Source organism: Arvicola amphibius, chromosome 6 (assembly GCF_903992535.2).
Source record: "Arvicola amphibius chromosome 6, mArvAmp1.2, whole genome shotgun sequence".
Classification (NCBI taxonomy): Eukaryota; Metazoa; Chordata; class Mammalia; order Rodentia; family Cricetidae; genus Arvicola; species Arvicola amphibius.
In genome coordinates this window covers 59,787,321-59,804,718 of record NC_052052.2, presented here as the reverse complement: position 1 = coordinate 59,804,718, position 17,398 = coordinate 59,787,321, and the positions used below count along the sequence as shown (strand labels likewise).

Genomic DNA, 17,398 nt, shown 5'->3' with positions numbered 1-17,398 from the left:
GGCAAATGTTATAACTTATTTTTCTTGTATTCCATTTATGGGATAAAAGCATAAACAAATGTTCAATCTCATGATCACTATTTCTTCCTTCTCCTCTTCATTCTTTTCCTAGTTTAGAGGTGACATTGTGCCAAGTATAATGGATCTCTGCCTTTGTTCTCACCACCTCTGTCTGTAGCAGAATTCTTTTCCAACGTCAGATTTAGGCGTATGCTTTGGATTAGGTATTATGGCTTATTCAGCTGCGTCAGTCCGCAGAGCAGTTGATGTAGTTATGAAAGGTAAACTTCACCTAAAAAAGATGGTGGGTCAAGCTCAGAAGTTCAGTATGGGTGAGGTCTGTGCCTTTGTATATAAGATCAGACAAGTATAATAGTCCTATGGGAAAGGAACCTGAATATGGAGATCCAAGAAACTCAGAGAGATTGGCCAATGTCATATGACCCAATGTCAAGTGGCCATTCTACTTCCTTACACCCAACACACACACACACACACACACACACACACACACACGCACACAGGAATCAAGCATTATTAACTAGAGATACTGGAAGCAGAAACACCAGTTCTGTGCATTGTTCATTAGAATAGCAGTTTCTCTGAGAAGTAGGAAACATGCTGCATCTACGTTTTAGTAGTTGATAGACTGCACTGTAGAAAGTCAAAAGGTTTGCCAATGACCGGTACTTAGATCCTAGCAGTCCCAGAGTAAAGTTCAGAAGGACAATCTTCTAGCCTCCTGCTCCAAACTCTGAGGAATCCTGGAAAGGCAAAATGCTGGTGCTTGTAGGGAGGCAACCAGGCTAATGGATTTGAGGATTTAGTGACCTTTAACCCCTGCCTTCTCAGTGTGGTGAAACCGAATATGATCTGCTACATTCTATTTAAATTGGAGCCGTCTGCTTTTGCTATTCTTATAAAGCAATTTGTGGAAGTGTGCATATTCCTGGGACATCATAAGATTCTAAATCATGGTCAGTTTTACTGTTTTTTCCCATTTTTAAATCTAAAACAGCTTGCACACCTGAAGAGACTTAGCAACGTTGTTGCATTATGTTGCGTGTCCGAGGAGATTCCTTTAGGACACCGTGAGGCTGTTATCAGGGATAACTTCTATAACCATCTTTCTCTTATTAGCTTCTTTGAAGTAAACTGACATGCAACTATCTGACTTATAGGAAAAAATACCCAGAGACTAACAAATGTGTGAGCGAATGCATGGATGAGTTGCATCATAGCCTCCTGCTGCTCCCCGGGCAGCCCCCATGCAGTTCAGCTGTAGTTGAGGCTCCAAAAGCATGCTTGTCCGCAGTAATATTAGTGAGGGTCCAGAATAGTACTAAATTAAATGGAAATCACTACAAAACTTCCCTCTGGCTAATATGTTCTACTTTCTTCTCCATTGCGTGTTAAACAGAACTGCCCATACGTAGCTAGATTGGGGGATGCAGTCTTACTCCTGCCTTCCTTCTGACGGAGGTAAAAATAACAACACAATAGGCCCACAGCTAGCAGAGGAGCTGAGGAGACTCCTTCATTACAAGACTGGTCATCTGCCTTAGCAATACAGAGAGACGACCAGAGGTGGTGCTGAGTGGCAGAGCCATTGGGTCTAGAGGGACCCTGCCAGAGACATAGTAAAGAAAATAAAGTGAATATCCAATTGGAAAATGTTGCTGGGGCAAGATGCCTAGTTTCTGGCATTTAGTTAGCTATCAGGCTTTAAGAGTCCTCCTCTTTCTTGAACAAGTGAGCCCCCACAGCCTGCTTGGTTCCTAGGGATAAATGTGAAAACTAGTAGTCAGGTCTTTGGGTGCTTTGAAACCAGGAATGTGGAAAGGACAAATAAGATGGAAAGAATTGGTCCAAAGATGTCACAAATACCTCTCTATGACATGAATAATCTGTCCCCCTGAGACCCTGCCTGCTCCAGGCCCTAGATATGTTAGTTCCTACTCTGTCTCTCTACCTCTTCTAGATTCCCACATCTTCTTACACTTCCTAGGTTTTTCCAGTGAGTCACAGAACCAGCAGTTTCAAGGCCCCATCATTAATCTTTCCTCAGCCATGGCAGGACATGTAGTTCTTAGAAATGGTACAAATCTAGGAAGTAATCGTCATTAGATAGACTAGAATTGGGTTCTGAAGTTCATTATAGATGCCCACAATTTGACTCTTGTAATTCTCTTTAGACAGAGATACCTAAGGTACCATGTGGCTATCCTAGAATTGTCTGTCCATGACCTAGAAGGACAAGTGTGGCTTCACTATACTGGGCATCTTCTCTGTAGAAGCTCCTCTATAATACCATCACAGACAGGAAGCCATATGACCTGTAGGCTGCACCCGTGTATACAGGTTGATGAAAACAATAGATGTTTTTATTACTGCCTAGAATTTTAAGACATAAAATTTCCTTTCAATAACAATCATCTTGTCAATAACTGTCCCATAGCTGCTTCTCTTCTACCATCATGCCTTAGCAGGTGCCTCTTTTTATATCCCCAGACCCTGTGTTCTTCCTACCATCCATTCAGGAAATGCTCCTCCTATATAGCTTGTCATTTTCCTTAGTAGGTCTTTCCCCAAATCTTTTTGGGCATTTGTTTAGCATCCTTTCTCATGGTGTATGTATTTGGTGTACAAGTGTTGTCTGTCCCAACCAATAGCATTAGATAAGGTAGTCAGTAAGCTTTTAAAAAAAAAAAAAGACCAAAACCCCCATTTAAGATGGCCAACATGCCAATCAAATCAACAAGAGACCCTGGGTTTCCTGGATATCCTACCTTGTCTTTCTGAGTTGTTAGAACAAAGGTCTCCATACACCCCTATATACCTTCCCTATATTGAATACCAAAAAAAAAAAAAAAAAAAAAAAAAAAAAAACAAGCAGCTGACTTGACCAGGTCTACATTTCTTTTCTGTTGCTCCAGGATTCTTCTACAGCCAGATGATTCCTTACAGATCTTGGCACCAGTGGAAGCTGATGTGGGCTTCTATACTTGCAATGCCACAAATGCCTTGGGATATGACTCTGTCTCCATTGCTGTCACATTAGCAGGTAACCTGAAAACCCCTGTCCAGTTCTACTCTGAAATCTTTATGACAAAATGCCTACGATATGTCACAAATGCCTAGGATGCATAGATAAATGTGGCTTTGATCCCACCCTCAGGGGATTTGTAATCTATAATCATAATAGAAATGAAGCTTAGCATGAGGGAGAATAAAGTATTGCAACTGAAAACTGAGACATTTTATGCATATGAGGAGGTCTTGGAGCTTGGGTGAATAGGATTTTTTTGTAAATGGAAACAGGAGATATTCAGAGCAGAGAGAGATGAGCAAAGGTTGTGCCTGCGAGCACAAAGCAATGGGGAACACCCGTAAAGTGTAAGCTACGATTATTGAATGACCTTTGGAAATCCAGTCTTTTCTCCTTGTCCTACCTCTTGCCAAAAACCAAAAGAGAGACTTTAAGGCTGTGGGCAACTAGAATTCTGTAGTCATAGCTTAGAGCAGAGTGCTCCCCAGAACTTCTCTCTGGGTCTGCTTTATTCAAACTGGAGTTTTGTTCAAATGTATTCCTACCAATGGTTTTCCCATATCCACACAGGTTAGACAAAACTTTCCGCGCATTGTGACTAAAATCACCAACCCTCAGACTGCAATGCCTTCAAAGGCTGTGGTGTTGAAGTGATGTACTTTTATAAAACTTTACAACCTGAGATAAATCCTTGCCTTTGGAACCATAAGAGACCTTAGATACTGACTGGACCAAAACCTCGTTTCTTAGAGGCCAGGCAACCTGAAGCCACATCTCTGCCTAGCTGATGGGAGGAACAAGGGGCTGAGGTCCCCTAAAGCACAGCAATTCATTACCTCCACTGGCCCGCTGGTCCTACCAAGACAGGATCCTTTTCCTTAGACCTGAGCTAACAGTCTTTGCAGCGATGTGCCGCATGTGCTTGTATTTATTCCTTTCGATTGCTACTCCCATCAGATGATTCAGTGGATGCTAGGAAAGCCGGCATCACCCACACTGACCTCATCTGTCCATGTGGGGATTATGTTGTCACAGTGTACTCGAGTCACACGTGCTACTCCCTTTCAGATCTGGTTTGCCAGAGTCTTTCTGCCCCCTTGACCTAAGGCAGAATCCAGGAAAGGACCTAGAGCAGCTTTGCAGGGAAGATGAAAGCTGATAATGAAGAAGGGAGGCTAAGGTGCCCTGAGATAGAGAGAGAGAGAGAGAGAGAGAGAGAGAGAGAGAGAGAGAGAGAGAGAGAGAGAGAGAGAGAGAGAGATTTAAACATTTTCTTTTCCCTAATGCATTCCAGTTTCAGTCTTCATTCTTCCCTCTCTACAGAGCCCAGATGCTCAGCAACAGTCTTTTAAACTCTCTTCTGCTGTCTGCCCTCCAACCCACACTTTCATGGGCACTGCTAACATGCTTCCAACTGCTGGTCAGTGGTGGATTAACTCTCTTGTTTATATTGAGTTAGATACAGTTCGCTCTGCCAGGAACTGAATACTCTTTTTCGCCCGAATTTAATACAATGAATGGAAACTTGTCCGGGGTTAAACAAGGCTGTTGTAACATCGGGATCCTCCTTAGCTCTTTGAAGGCAAGCTTTTGGAAGCTGCCAAGAGTTTCAAAGCCAGAGAAGAGAGACAGAGGGGCTAGAGAGACACGGGGGGGTGGGGGGGGGGCTGAGTGATGAAGTTTGACCACAGACACTAAGGTCCCCATCCTTCCACTGCTGGGTTTGTCCAGGTCGACTGATAAATCAACCCTTCAAGCAGCCCCTTTAGAAGCAAAGTTAAAAATGGGGGTGTTGCCTTCCCATCGTGTGTGCACTTTTATCTGGGGTTGTCATCCACACCTCAGCCAATGTTGTGAAGCGTTCAGTAAGAAAATTCAAGTTTGGGGTTGCTAGGTGCTTACAAATTAGGGAAGGCAACAGATGTGCCTGTCTCAGATGGAGAAATCTGCTGGAGGATCCTCAGATGGAGGATCCTGATGAAGCCCAGCAAAGCGGCTCACATCTGTAACCCCACCACTGAGAGGCCAAGGCAGAAAGATCTGAGTCCTCAGCCAGCCCGTATTATTTAGCAAGCTCCAGGCCCAGCAGAGGTTCTACAGAGAAACACCATCTCAAACCAAAACAAAGACACTGCTCAGGTTCAGTTAAGCTGAACATAACCTGAGTTTGGAGGCGGGAATGGGTGTGGAGCACTTCTAAACTGGACATCAGCTTATTATTATTATTATACTGCTTATTACCTGCATGATCTTGAAACAAGTATAAAACTTCAGTGTCTTGGGAGCCAGTGAAAGTAATACTGCCCTCAGGGTGGTGTGAGATTAAGATTGTAGGTGTGAAAAGGATTTTACGCTGAGGGATTCTGGGAGTAAGGGGGATGGTCTTCCCCAGAGAAAAGCACACCACTTACTTATCTAACACCAAAAGCTCAGCCCTGAACACATACATACAAGCATCATTATACAGACGGAAGAGGTTATTTAGGAATATGTGTGTATACATAGACATGTTTGCATGCAGTAACAATAAAAGAAGAGGCCATGAATTTTGAAGGAGTGTGGGGAGGAACATATGGGAGCGCTTGGAGAGACAAAAGGGAAGGGAGAAGTGTTGTATCTTATAATCTGTGTGTATGTTTATGTACGCATGTGTGTAGATATGTATGTATGTATGTATGTATGTATGTATGTATGTATGAAAGAAGAGCTTAGACTAGTGTTGGCAATATGAGTCACACAATAAATGTTAGCTTTCTTTCTCCAGCTCTTCTAAAGTGAAAACAGCCCTAAGGTTGGAAAGCATCAGCCAGCTTTGTTTCCATGCTGTTTTTAGCCTGAGTCTTCAACACCGATGGCTTTCAGGTGTGGACTTAGCTCGCTTACAGTCGGATTCTTGTAAACCCCAGATGCTGCTGTATATTTGGAGAAACTGTGGGGCTTTCCTGGACTTCGGTGTAAATGTAGGTCAAAGAGAGAGAAAGCTGAGGCTTAAGATAAAGAGGTGGCCTGGTAATTTCAGAAGCACAGACTTTGGTCCTGTGGGTGCCCCCTATATAGATCCAGGGAGCCTCAGAGCGCAGGTCTGAGTCACACTTGGCACTGCTTAAGATCCCACGCAGTTTCTTAACTTGCTGACTTCATGAGATTACCAGTACCTCCCAGAAATATCCTGTGGTGATTAGATCAACACATTCACGCAAAAAACTTAGACCCATCGTGCCTAGCGTGTCTCAGGTGCTTGCTGCTTGTTAGACAGAATTGCTGTTTGTAGTGTCAAACCAATGTCAACTGTCTCTGAGGCAATCAGGGAAGATGGATTCGCCAACTGTAAAGTTCTTAAGCACCTGGGCTGAGACAAAGGCATGGGATAAGGCAAGTGGCTTGGGATAACAACACCAGGAAAGGCACAAATCACTCTCATTTTTAAAACCTCCTAGTTAATGTACAGGTAGAGCAGAGCTAAGTAGAGGGGAGTTTCTGATGTGTGCTCATATCGTCACAAGAGATTGGAACACCATCTTAGCCAGTCGGATTCCACACTGAGCCATGTTGCTCGGAAGCCTTCCTAACCAGAATGGCGCTGGCAGCGGTTTGAGGAAAAGCAGTAGTTTCCTGGTAAATTGCTTCCGTCTGGCTCAGCAAGCTCCACTTACCAATGCAGATGAGAGCCTCTCCAGGTGGAGATCACAGCTGAAGTCATACTCAAAAGGGAAGTGTTTCTGGTTGTCGTTGATTTTCTAAGATCACAAAAAAAGATACTGTAAGGCTGCCTTGACATCATCAGTGGAAAATGAGGAGAAGATGGGGCTAGGGGATGGGGGTGTCTGTCATGGAAAGAGAGAGCCCGGAAAGAGAGAGCCCAGATGAGCTCATCTCGAGCTGCACAGGGAGACAGAAAACGCTTCTCCTTTCCTGGCGTGCTTTCCTGTCTTTTTTGTGCGTTGAGTAGCTGACACATATTGTGTCGAATAAAGAGATCAGAGAGCCCCTGATGGGAGGATAAAACTAAAAGGTGGTTGTTTTGAAATGCTTTTTCTGCCCCTCCTCATCGTGATTTAGTAGCTGCAATAAAAAAAGAACAGGAACCGTGTAAGCTTTTCATAATGTTAAGTCATTTCAAATCGGCAACCCTCAAATTATTCAACCTGCCGTGGTTAACTAAGTTTCTTCAACAAGTTAGACTCAAACAGGGCTTGTCACCAGCAGCAAAGGCTGATAAAAGAAGCTTTTCGACAGTGTCCAGATTGAAAGGAAAGCTGGGTGGATTTGAGTGTGCCCCAGTGGTACTCTGAGTCAATGGGCCCTAGGACAGATTAGAATCCTAAGTGACCAAGACCTTAAGTTCTCAAGTGCCGAAGCCTAGAAAGTCCACCGGAGACCTGCACTCCTATAGAACGTAAAGATAACGATGAGCGTACAACCAATATACTTGGCTCTCAAGAAAACTTGAGGAAACAAACAAGGTACAGGCAAGGGTTGCAAGCACACTTGTCCCAATTCCTCATCTGCCCAGTGGGGCGCAAGAAGGATGGGTGGGTGGGCAGATGGGGGATAGCATGTCTTCACCATGGCTTCTAGGAGAGTCTGCAGCCACCTGTAGCCACACCCAGTTGGAGGCCACTTGTTTGTTCCTGGCTGCTCAGCCCCAAAATAATCACACAGAAACTATATTAATTTAATCACTGCTTGGCCAATCACTTAAGCATATTGCTACCTAGCTCTTATATCTTTGGTTAACCCGTTTCTATTATTTTATATTTTACCATGAGGGTCATGGCCTACTGACAAAGTTCCAACTGGCAGCTTGCATCTTTCCCCTCTGGCAGCTCCATGGCATCTCACTGACTCTACCTTCTTTCTCCCTGAATTCAGTTTAGTTTTCCCCACCTAGCTCTTTTCTGCCCTGCTATAGACCCAAAGCAGTTTCTATTTATTAACCAATAAAAGCAACACATATACAAGAAGGACCTCCCACACCAATACCCACTATGTGTCCTTTGTCTAGAACTCTGTGTGGAACATGCAAAAGAAATAGCAGAAACCTTAGCTGTCTGTTCTCCTTAGGGGTCAAGTTCAGTTGATTAATTAGAAGAGATAATGGCCAGAACATGAGGAGCATGACGTCCTGGCATGGGCAAAAAGAAATAGCTAAGATGAACAGTAATGGAATCAAGAAAGCTTGGACTTGTTTGGAATCATGTTCTCTGATGCTCATGACCCTAAAGCACACCAAATAAACAGAATTTCAAGGGTTAAAAAAATCCATTCCTTCTCCTACTTGCTCAGGATAAGTAGTAAGGTAGCCACAATGTGACCCTGAATGACCACAAAGTTTTTCAGCTTTCTGAAATATTTATGTATCACAGAATCCATCCACTATGTGTGCACAGTTCAGATATTTGTTCAGCAAAATCTATCTTTGTGTAACTATCCCCACAAAGAAGGGTTTCTTTCCATTTTGACAGTTTCCTTGAGGTATGGTCCACCAGGCCGCTCTACTAATGCACACAAGTCCATGGCACTTGGTATATTCAGAGTTGTGCATCTGTCTTCACATTCAACTTTCGATAACATTTTTGTTCCTCCCCAACTCAACTCCACACCCTTTAGCCATCACCCCCAGTCTCCCAGGCAAATTCCAATGCATTTTCTTCCACAAACCTGTCTATCCGGAACAGTTTACATAAATGCAATTATACAGTACTTTGTCCTTAACTAATGATCTCTATCTTTGGGCATAATAATAATGGTGCCTTTAATACCATCCCCTTGTAGCATATACGATGCCATCCTTTTAAAGCTAAATGATGCCTGTAAGAACTTCTGTTCCTCGGGGTAGGATAATAGTTCGCTGTGTGAATAGGTTACCCTTCATTCGTCTCTTCCTCACGTTGGAGAAATTTGTGCGGTTTCCACTTCGGGATATCATGAACACTGATGCCATAAAGATTCATGTGCCAGTCCACACGTGGCTTTAAGTTTCATCTCTCTGTCAATACATTTCTCAAAGTGCAAACGCTCCATTGTGCGAAGCGTTTATGTTTACCTTCTGACAGAACTGCCAACTTTGCTCCAAACACGGGTATTACTTTACATCGCCATCAGCAGTCTACGTAGAGAGGCCTAGTTTCTCCACACTCTCACTCCTTGTTCTTGTCTGCCACTTTTATTACAACAGTCCTCGTGGCTGGTGGCGGAGTATCTTTTCTTTTTTTAATTAATGTAAAAGACAGTTTTAACAACTTCACATGGTCTTCCCACCTTCTCATCCTAACCCAGCCAAACATCTTTTTGTTGTTCACTGTTCATCTCTGTGCCTTCTTGGTTGCAGGGATAGTTTTGGAGATGTATGTATGTATGTGTGTGTGTGTGTGTGTGTGTGTGTGTGTGTGTGTGTGTATATATATATGGTGCACATATATGGTGCACACACTCATTCCTACTGCTATGAGTTCCGTGTATTTCAGGGCCTGAAACAACACAGATATTATCATAGCTCTTAACAGTCCTGTGTGGAAAGACAGATGCTTTCTGAAATCTAGATGGAGACAGGCTCCCTTCTTCCCTGAAGGCTCTAGGGGAAAATCCTTTCTTTCTCATTCAAATGGATGGAAGAACTTTGTTCCATGTGACAGACGACAGTGGAACCAATTTTTTAATTATAAACTAAATGTCAGCCGGGTGGTGGTGCTGCACACACACCTTTAATCCCAGCACTCAGGAGGCAGAGGCAGGCAGATCTCTAAATTCCAGGCCAGCCTGGTCTACAAAGCAAGTTCCAGGACTGCCAAGGTTACACAGAGAAACCCCCTCTCAAAAACAAAAAAAAAAAAAACAAAATGTCATTCCTGGGCTCTTGGGGTCACTGTGTTCTTTGGCTCTCAACCCCTTCAAGGCCAACAATGGTGTATTAGCCTTCAAATATGTCACCTACACATTCTTCTGTCCCTTCTTCTGGTTCTGAGAGTTCCCGTGTTTAAACTGGGGCCCACCCACATATCCCAGGATCATCTCTCTGTTTTAAGTTCAGCAGGTTAGCAACCTTAATTTCCTTCTGCTGCATCATGGTTTCCAGCCATTAAGACCTCTTTGTAAAGTCATTGTTTTGCCTGCTGTACAGTGTCTGAGGACACAGCTCGTTTCCATCAGACAGCGGCCAAAGAACAACGTTGCTAGACCTGATTTTTCCAAAGAAGCCAATCCAAAAATATTTTTAAACATTGCATTTTTTAAAGTATTTCTATTTTTAGTTAAACCAATTCAAATTTTTGAAAATTCCTCCTGAACTAAATAAGTTTGTGCTCTGATCTAGCTTCTGGTTAAGTGGTCCATTTTCCATACTTCTGCTCATATACGTATTTTATTTCCCAGAGACAGTGTTTTATAAAATCAAATCTAATTGATTCAGCTAAATAACAGCAGTAGAAGCCATGGGGTGGTTTGGATAGAAAAGAAAGATTTGCTTTTTAATATCACTAAAGAAGGGAGGTTGCTGTAAGAATGGGACACTTTCGGTGATGCACTTGCCTCAGTACCAAATTTAGAAGCAGATTCAGAACTATAAGCCCATGGCTTAATTGTAAACAGGGGATCTTTAAATAGATGTACTCTTGGCTCTTTTAGACCTGAGAGTTCTGTGACTCTCTTACATGAGAACAAAGGGCAGCCAATCCCACCCACGATTGCCGTCTCTGTGGTTCCTTCCTTACCTGCAGATCTCACAAGGAAGTCGACTCAGTTTTTCCTTTGTGGAAGAGAAGGACAGAAAATAACAAATGAAATCAAACAGTCTCTAGAGCATGCTAACCCTGGTCTCAACTGGAGCTCAAGTTCAAGGGAAGGAAGGGGAAGTTGAAGGAGACCTTCACAGACAGCAGAACAGCAGAGGGTTCATTCTAGAACTATAAAATGTGGAAGGTTTTTAGAAGGGAAATCAGACTGGGGGGGGGGGGGGGAAGCACTCATATTATCTGTGACAGGACAATTCATATTAAATTACCAGGAGGTAAGATCGATCCAACAAGAATTAGAGAGTAGGCATTGATAGACAGTGTCCATTACAGCAAATATAACAGAGGATGCTGTTGATATTCGCCAAGGTTCCAGCTGATCTTCATCCTTTTAACCTAAGCCACGAGCCTTAAATACTGTGACTGAAACTTCCCCTTTTAAGGTTTACTTTTTTTAGAGTTGTAACTCCAGCGACACTTCTAATAGACTTGTGACAACTGCAGGGTAGGCAAATTCTGGCATTTCTTGAGACACTGCTTTGATCCACTCACTATGAGGCATTGTCTATTGATTAAATTTGGATTGAATATAATTTGCTTAAGTTTAGATATTTTGAACTGTACGAGATTTACAGTATTTCATTGCTTTAGACTTCAGTTTTATTGCAGGCTCACTTAGGCTTTAGTTAGTAAGTACTAGTGTCTTCACCTTCTCTTGTGCTGATATTTAGATCTGCCATGGACCTTGCATCTTCTGGAGCAGTCTCATGGAAAAGAGGGTCTGCTTAGCCTAGGTGCTTTCAGATCTGCCCAGCCTAGGTGGTTTCAAATCTGGAGCTGGGGGCTTTTGAGGCATCTCTAACAAGACCTCCTGCAGAAAACTTCTAAGCTCTTTGTATTTCCTCAGAACTGGCTAAAGTTTAAGGACAATCCATAATATTTAAATATTTATTTTTCTAATATATTGATACTCTTATAAGTCTTCAAAATCGAAGCGTTTTATCTTTTCAATAACAGATTTGTCCCCTTTCTTCTTATAATACTGCTGCTGTTGCTGCTGCTGCTACTGCTACTTCCTCTTCCAACACCTCCTCCTCCACCATCACAATTACCACCACCACCACCACCACCACCATCACCACCACCATCACCACCACCACCATCTCTGCCATCTCCTTTGCCTTCTCCTCCTCTTTATCCTTTGTCCTGTTAACCCTTCCCCCACTCCATATGTCTTATTGTACCAGACATTCCCAGTGCTGCTCCTCACAGGGCACCTCCCTGTGTGGAAGCAGAGATACCGCTGACACTGGGTACCACTGTTGTGACCTTATTCTGTGCAAAGGCATTGGCTAAGGCCTCTTTCTCACCTAGTCTCTCAGCAACCACCGGTATAGAAAGCAGAGGCACAGAGAAACGTATAGAGCTGTGCTAAGGCCAGGTAACCGTGCAGTGTTAGAGCCCAGGTGCCCCCCTCGTGAGCTGTGTTTCTCATCCCTGTGCCACTGAGTTGTCATCTATCTTTGCTGTTCAGTTCTTATTAACATGACCCAAAACCCAAGTCTGACCAGTATCCTGTCAACCACTAAACTTAGCTCCAAAATTTCTAAGCACCTTTGTCCATGATGTACCCTTGCTAGACCTTGGGTGATTTCAAGCCTGCCTCCTAGAATTCTTCTTTCCTTCATTGCTTCATTGCCCCAGTCATCAATGTCTAGTCTCTATTTCTTTTTCCCCCAAGGTTCTTCTCTCATATAGTACATCCCAACTGCTCCCCTCCACTCCTCTCCTTTCCCCCAGACCCATGCTCCCTCAGTTTCCTGTTCAGAAAAGACAGTCAAAAAGGACAAAATAAGATACAATAAGACAAGGCAAAAGCCCTTATTTTGAGGTTGGACAAGGCAACCCAATAGGTGGCAGAGTCCCTAGAGCAGGCAAAAGAATCAGAGTTGCGCTCACTCCCAGCTAGGAGTCCCACAAAAACACCAAGTTAATAGTAATAACGTACACCCAAAAGACCTGGTACAGATTTATGCAGGCCCCATGCTTGCCACTTCAGTCTCTGTGAGCCCATGTGAGCCCTGCCTAGTTGATTCAGTGAGCCGTGTTCTCCTGGTGTCCTCCACCCCATGACTCCTGCAGTCTTTCCTCCCCCTCTTTGGAGGAATTCCCTGAGCTCTTGGGGGAAGGACCCAGTGGAGACCTCCAATTTAGACTCTCTCTGTGAGTATAATGTCTGACTGTGACAGGTCTCTAGTCATAAGATTAACAAGTATGCATGCTTACTTCCTGGTATACATTGTCTCTTATCATTATCTTATATCTCTTATCAGTGGAGCATGATAAGCTAAACACATTCATTTTGCTAACTCATTTTTGATGTCTAAGGATGAGGAGAATCACTTTCCAATTAAATCTGTGACCCATGCCAAACAACTGAAGTAAGACTCAACAGATTCATTCATTCATTTGGTGACTTAGCAAAATACTAATTAGCACTGCTACCTGCTTTGACAAACAAACATACAAATTATATGTTGTATAAAATATGATAGCTTATGTCTTCCTTTGTAAATGTTTAAAGCAAAGACTTCCAGAAGACTTTATCTACTTTGAGCTTCATAGTGACACTTCTGTTCCTGGTCCGTCATCTAGAACTCTCTCCTGTATCTGTGCTTAACTGTGGAGAGATTGGAAGAGTGGCCTAGATATGGGTCCAGGATAAAGAAGAAGAAGCTTTGATCTGATCAACATAGTCCCTGCCCTCACTTCTAAAGGGGAAAACACCGTGGTGTTGCTAACAAAGGTTCTACTAGTAAAGGCAGCAACACAGCTCTGAGAATACTTAACAATGTTGATTGTTCTTGGCTTCACTCAAAGAACAGCCCTTCTGTTCTGGTTAGTTTGGGGTCAACTTAACACAAGCCAGAGCCATTTTAGAAGGAGGAACCTCAACTAAAATACGCCCACCAGACTGCTTGTGGGGCATTCTCTTGATCGATGACTGATGTGAGAGGGTGCAGCCCCCTGTGGGTGGTGCCACCTCTCAGGATACGTAGTGCTGAGATGTATATGAAGGGCCAAGCAAGCCATGAGGAGTAAGAAAGCCAGAAAGCAGAGTTCCACCATGGCTTCTGCTCCAGTCCCTGCCTCAGGTTTCTGCCTTGCTTGAGTTCCTGCCCTGACTCTGCTCACTGATGAAGCATAACCTGAGAGTTGTAAGATGAACTCAGCCCTTTGCTCTCCAGGTTGCTTTTGCTCGTGGTGTCTTATCACAGCCATGGAAATTTTAACATACTTCTCATGCCCTCTGGCTGCTACGTCAGTTATGTTTACACTGAGCCAGGACTTTCTCAAATATTTTTCAAATATTCATGAATTTTTCCTAGTCACATCTGATTTTTACCCCAAGTCACGTGTGAGGAAAGGAAGTAGGAGCCTGCCATGCACAGGGATGTATTTCTGAGCTTTTCCTTCTGAGCCTGTTCCTGGCCAAGCCTCCAGAGGAGGTCATTCTCTAGGAGCTGAGCTTCCTGGCTCGCTGAGCATCTCTGCTTAAAGACATGGCAAGAGCCCACTCCATCCCTAGATAGGCAGTGTGCCCACGGATGCTAACAGACAACTGACAGCTACACCTCAGGCTGCCCTTTGTACAAGGCACCTGCTGCATGTCAGGTTCAGATTAAACAAGTTAAAAATGGGACTCAAAAATATATAGAAAGCTGAGTGTGCTGGTGCAAACCTATAATCCCAGCATTCCTGGAGGCAGAGGCAGAAGGAGCCCGGTAAGTTTGAGGCCAGCCTGGTTTACATAGCAAGTGTCAGGCCACATGGAGGACTACATAGCAAGACCTTGTCTCATAAAAATAAATAAATAAATAAAAATGAAAAATTTTAAAGCCCTTGAAGAATTGGAAATTTCAAAAATATACATATAAGCATTTTTGCAATAAATGTGAGTGGGGTTATTAATTAAGAAATATTGTTCATTGTGAACTTCTGTCGATTATATGTGCTTGTGTGACTTTACACCCTGTGTAAAGTGGTTCATGAAGGCAAAGGGAGCAGAGAAGTAGTGGTCTGTGCTAACAACAGCACCTCTACTGATAGGGGACAAGGCCATTACTTTTCAGCACAACCTCGGTATAATTAATTACGGGCTGGATTTAATTCAGTGACATTTGAATTTTATAGCTATACACTTGCAGCTATAAAAACCACCTTTATTATTAAAATTCCTGTAGGAAAAATAACTTGGTAATTGTGGGTCTGCTTTGGTCCCGGGTCTCATTTCCCCATTGGCACAGTGGTTTTTATAACACGGCGAGGCAGCTCTTGTATTGGCGCAGGACAGATTATGTTTTTAACAAGTGCCCTGGGGATTCTGCAGCAGCCAGTCTGCAGACTGGGGTTTAGGGACCCTCCCTAACAAGCCCTGGACTCTAGGTCCAAGATCTGGTGACCAGTTCAGCTCCAGGACATGCCAGCTCCATGGGTCTGGGAGCCTTTTCTGAACCTCAGATCCTCCCCAGGTGTTCAAAAGATACTTTTTCCTGTCTGACTCTCAAAGGATATATATATATATATATATATATATATATATATATATATCCTACTTTGTGCTAAAAGTAGCTGGCAGGGAGATTTCATGGTGAGGCATGGTTGGGACAGAGAATATGGAGAATACAATTTCTGATGGCCTTATGGAAAATAAGAACCAAGATAAATGAGACTTATAATGCCTGTCAAAGGGTAACAGGGTGCATGCTTTAGATGGGGTAGCTGGAAACAGTGTCTCTAAGCGATGTTATGTGCAGAGACCTAAATGACCAGAAGGATATGTCCATGTAGATGTCTGTAGGTAAAAGACATCAAGGACGGGGACCTGACAGGGCAGAGCTGCTGGGCAGAGGACAGTAAACTGGAGCATGGTGACTTATGGGAAGCTTGGTCTCCATGAGGCAGAAGAGGCAGACAGTTGGTCATAACCATATAGAAGACCGTTTGTTGCAAAAAGATGCTAGATATTTTGCTTAGATTGTACCAAAGAAGTGTTAGAAATGGTACATGGCAAACTACATGATCTGATTGATGGCTCAGAGAAACCACTCTTAGGAAGAGACTGTAGTGAGTGAGATTGGAGAGGTGTCAAGGAACCTCACTCCCACCCCGGAGGAGATACAGTTGCCCTGAGCCGAGGATAGGACTTAGTGATAGCTACAGAGATGTTTATTAGAGTTGGGCTGGATTTGGAATTAGAGTTGATATTTATTAATATTAATATTAATCCACGTTTGCCTGCATTTTTATGTCAGCATATCATTATAGTACTTCTTCATTCCTCTTCACACCGGGTCATACATGATCTCAAATGGAAGGTAGGTGGGACCAGCCCTGCCCAGTCACAGCATACATAGGAAGCCTGCACGCATGCTCACCTGCACCAAGTTTCCACTTCTAAATACAATTCCAGTGAGTTTAATTACTTCTGCCCAGAGGGCAGGCAAGTCAAACAGGAGAGGAAAATAAAGAGGGACAGTTTCACATATGACACTGAGTGGCAGTGCCTGAGGAAGGAGGAGGAGTGTGCAAAATATGAAAAGCAGGTGTCAGAGTCAAAAATGAGCATTTCTGAAACAAGGTGGGGTTTTTTTCCCAGTTAACAAAAGACCAGAGGAGTGAGTGCCAGTCTAGAATGTCCTGCCTTTAAATGGTTAAAACAAAATTAAATCCATTTGACTTACAAAAGATTAAGCTTTAGGTCTATGAAATGATCTCATGTGGACCCTTATTTCCCCAAGGTGCTTAATAAATGAATCTTTGCATTGTGTTTTATGGTCATGTGCTTGCAGCGCCGTATGTATGTTTCTCCCCAGATGATAAAAAGCCTGCTAAGGCCTAGCTTACAGAGAACCTCCACTTCCGGGAAGACGGGGTTGCACTGCTCCCGATTCCTCTTGCTAAGCGCAGTTAAAAACCCTGACCATTGTGTGTGCGAGCACAAGAGTGAAAAGTTGAGGGGGGATCAGACTGGCTAGAGACCTTGGTAACTGAGGGACAGTTCAGCTCACACAATTGGGAATTTATCGGGCTTTCTTTTTGCTTCCTAAAATCCAAACTTGGAGCTGCAGAAGGTAGCTACGAGGAAACGCCAATGAGTATGTGAAAAAGAAATTTTATTTGTATATCCTAAAAGCTTATTCTCTCTAGCAGAAGTAACAGGAAAGAGATAGCAAGACTGATGTTTAGAAAATATGGCTGAGCTCTGACCAAATATCACAGAAACACTGTGACCTGTGCAACATACCAACATAGGGCAGTTAAGGAGCCTATCCTCATCTTCCATCATGGACAGCATAAAATGAGGTACCTATTTCAACACATCCATGGAGGTAGATGTGGAAAAATGAGTTTCATACCTACTGGAAGCAAATGAGAACCTTTGGGGCACCTGGACCTCTACCTTTCCCATAGAATTCTTATTATTCCCTTGCTCACGTGACAATCAGACCATTACAACCTCTTAACAGCTGCTAGGGAGGCTGTTTCCATTGGGGTGATGGCGAAGACCAATGGGTATCCAGAAAGCCCATCAGTAATGAGGAACCCCTGACATGGG

General features: G+C 43.3%; 1 protein-coding gene across 1 annotated transcript in view; it reads left to right on the top strand.

Moving 5' to 3' along the window:
• Positions 1 to 17,398, top strand: part of Adamtsl1 (ADAMTS like 1) — a 348,621-nt gene that overhangs the window by 264,832 nt on the left and 66,391 nt on the right. Inside the window, exon 20 of the mRNA XM_038334446.1 lies at positions 2,937 to 3,064. Coding sequence (XP_038190374.1) covers positions 2,937 to 3,064 — 128 coding nt within the window. The remainder of the gene's footprint in view (positions 1 to 2,936; positions 3,065 to 17,398) is intronic.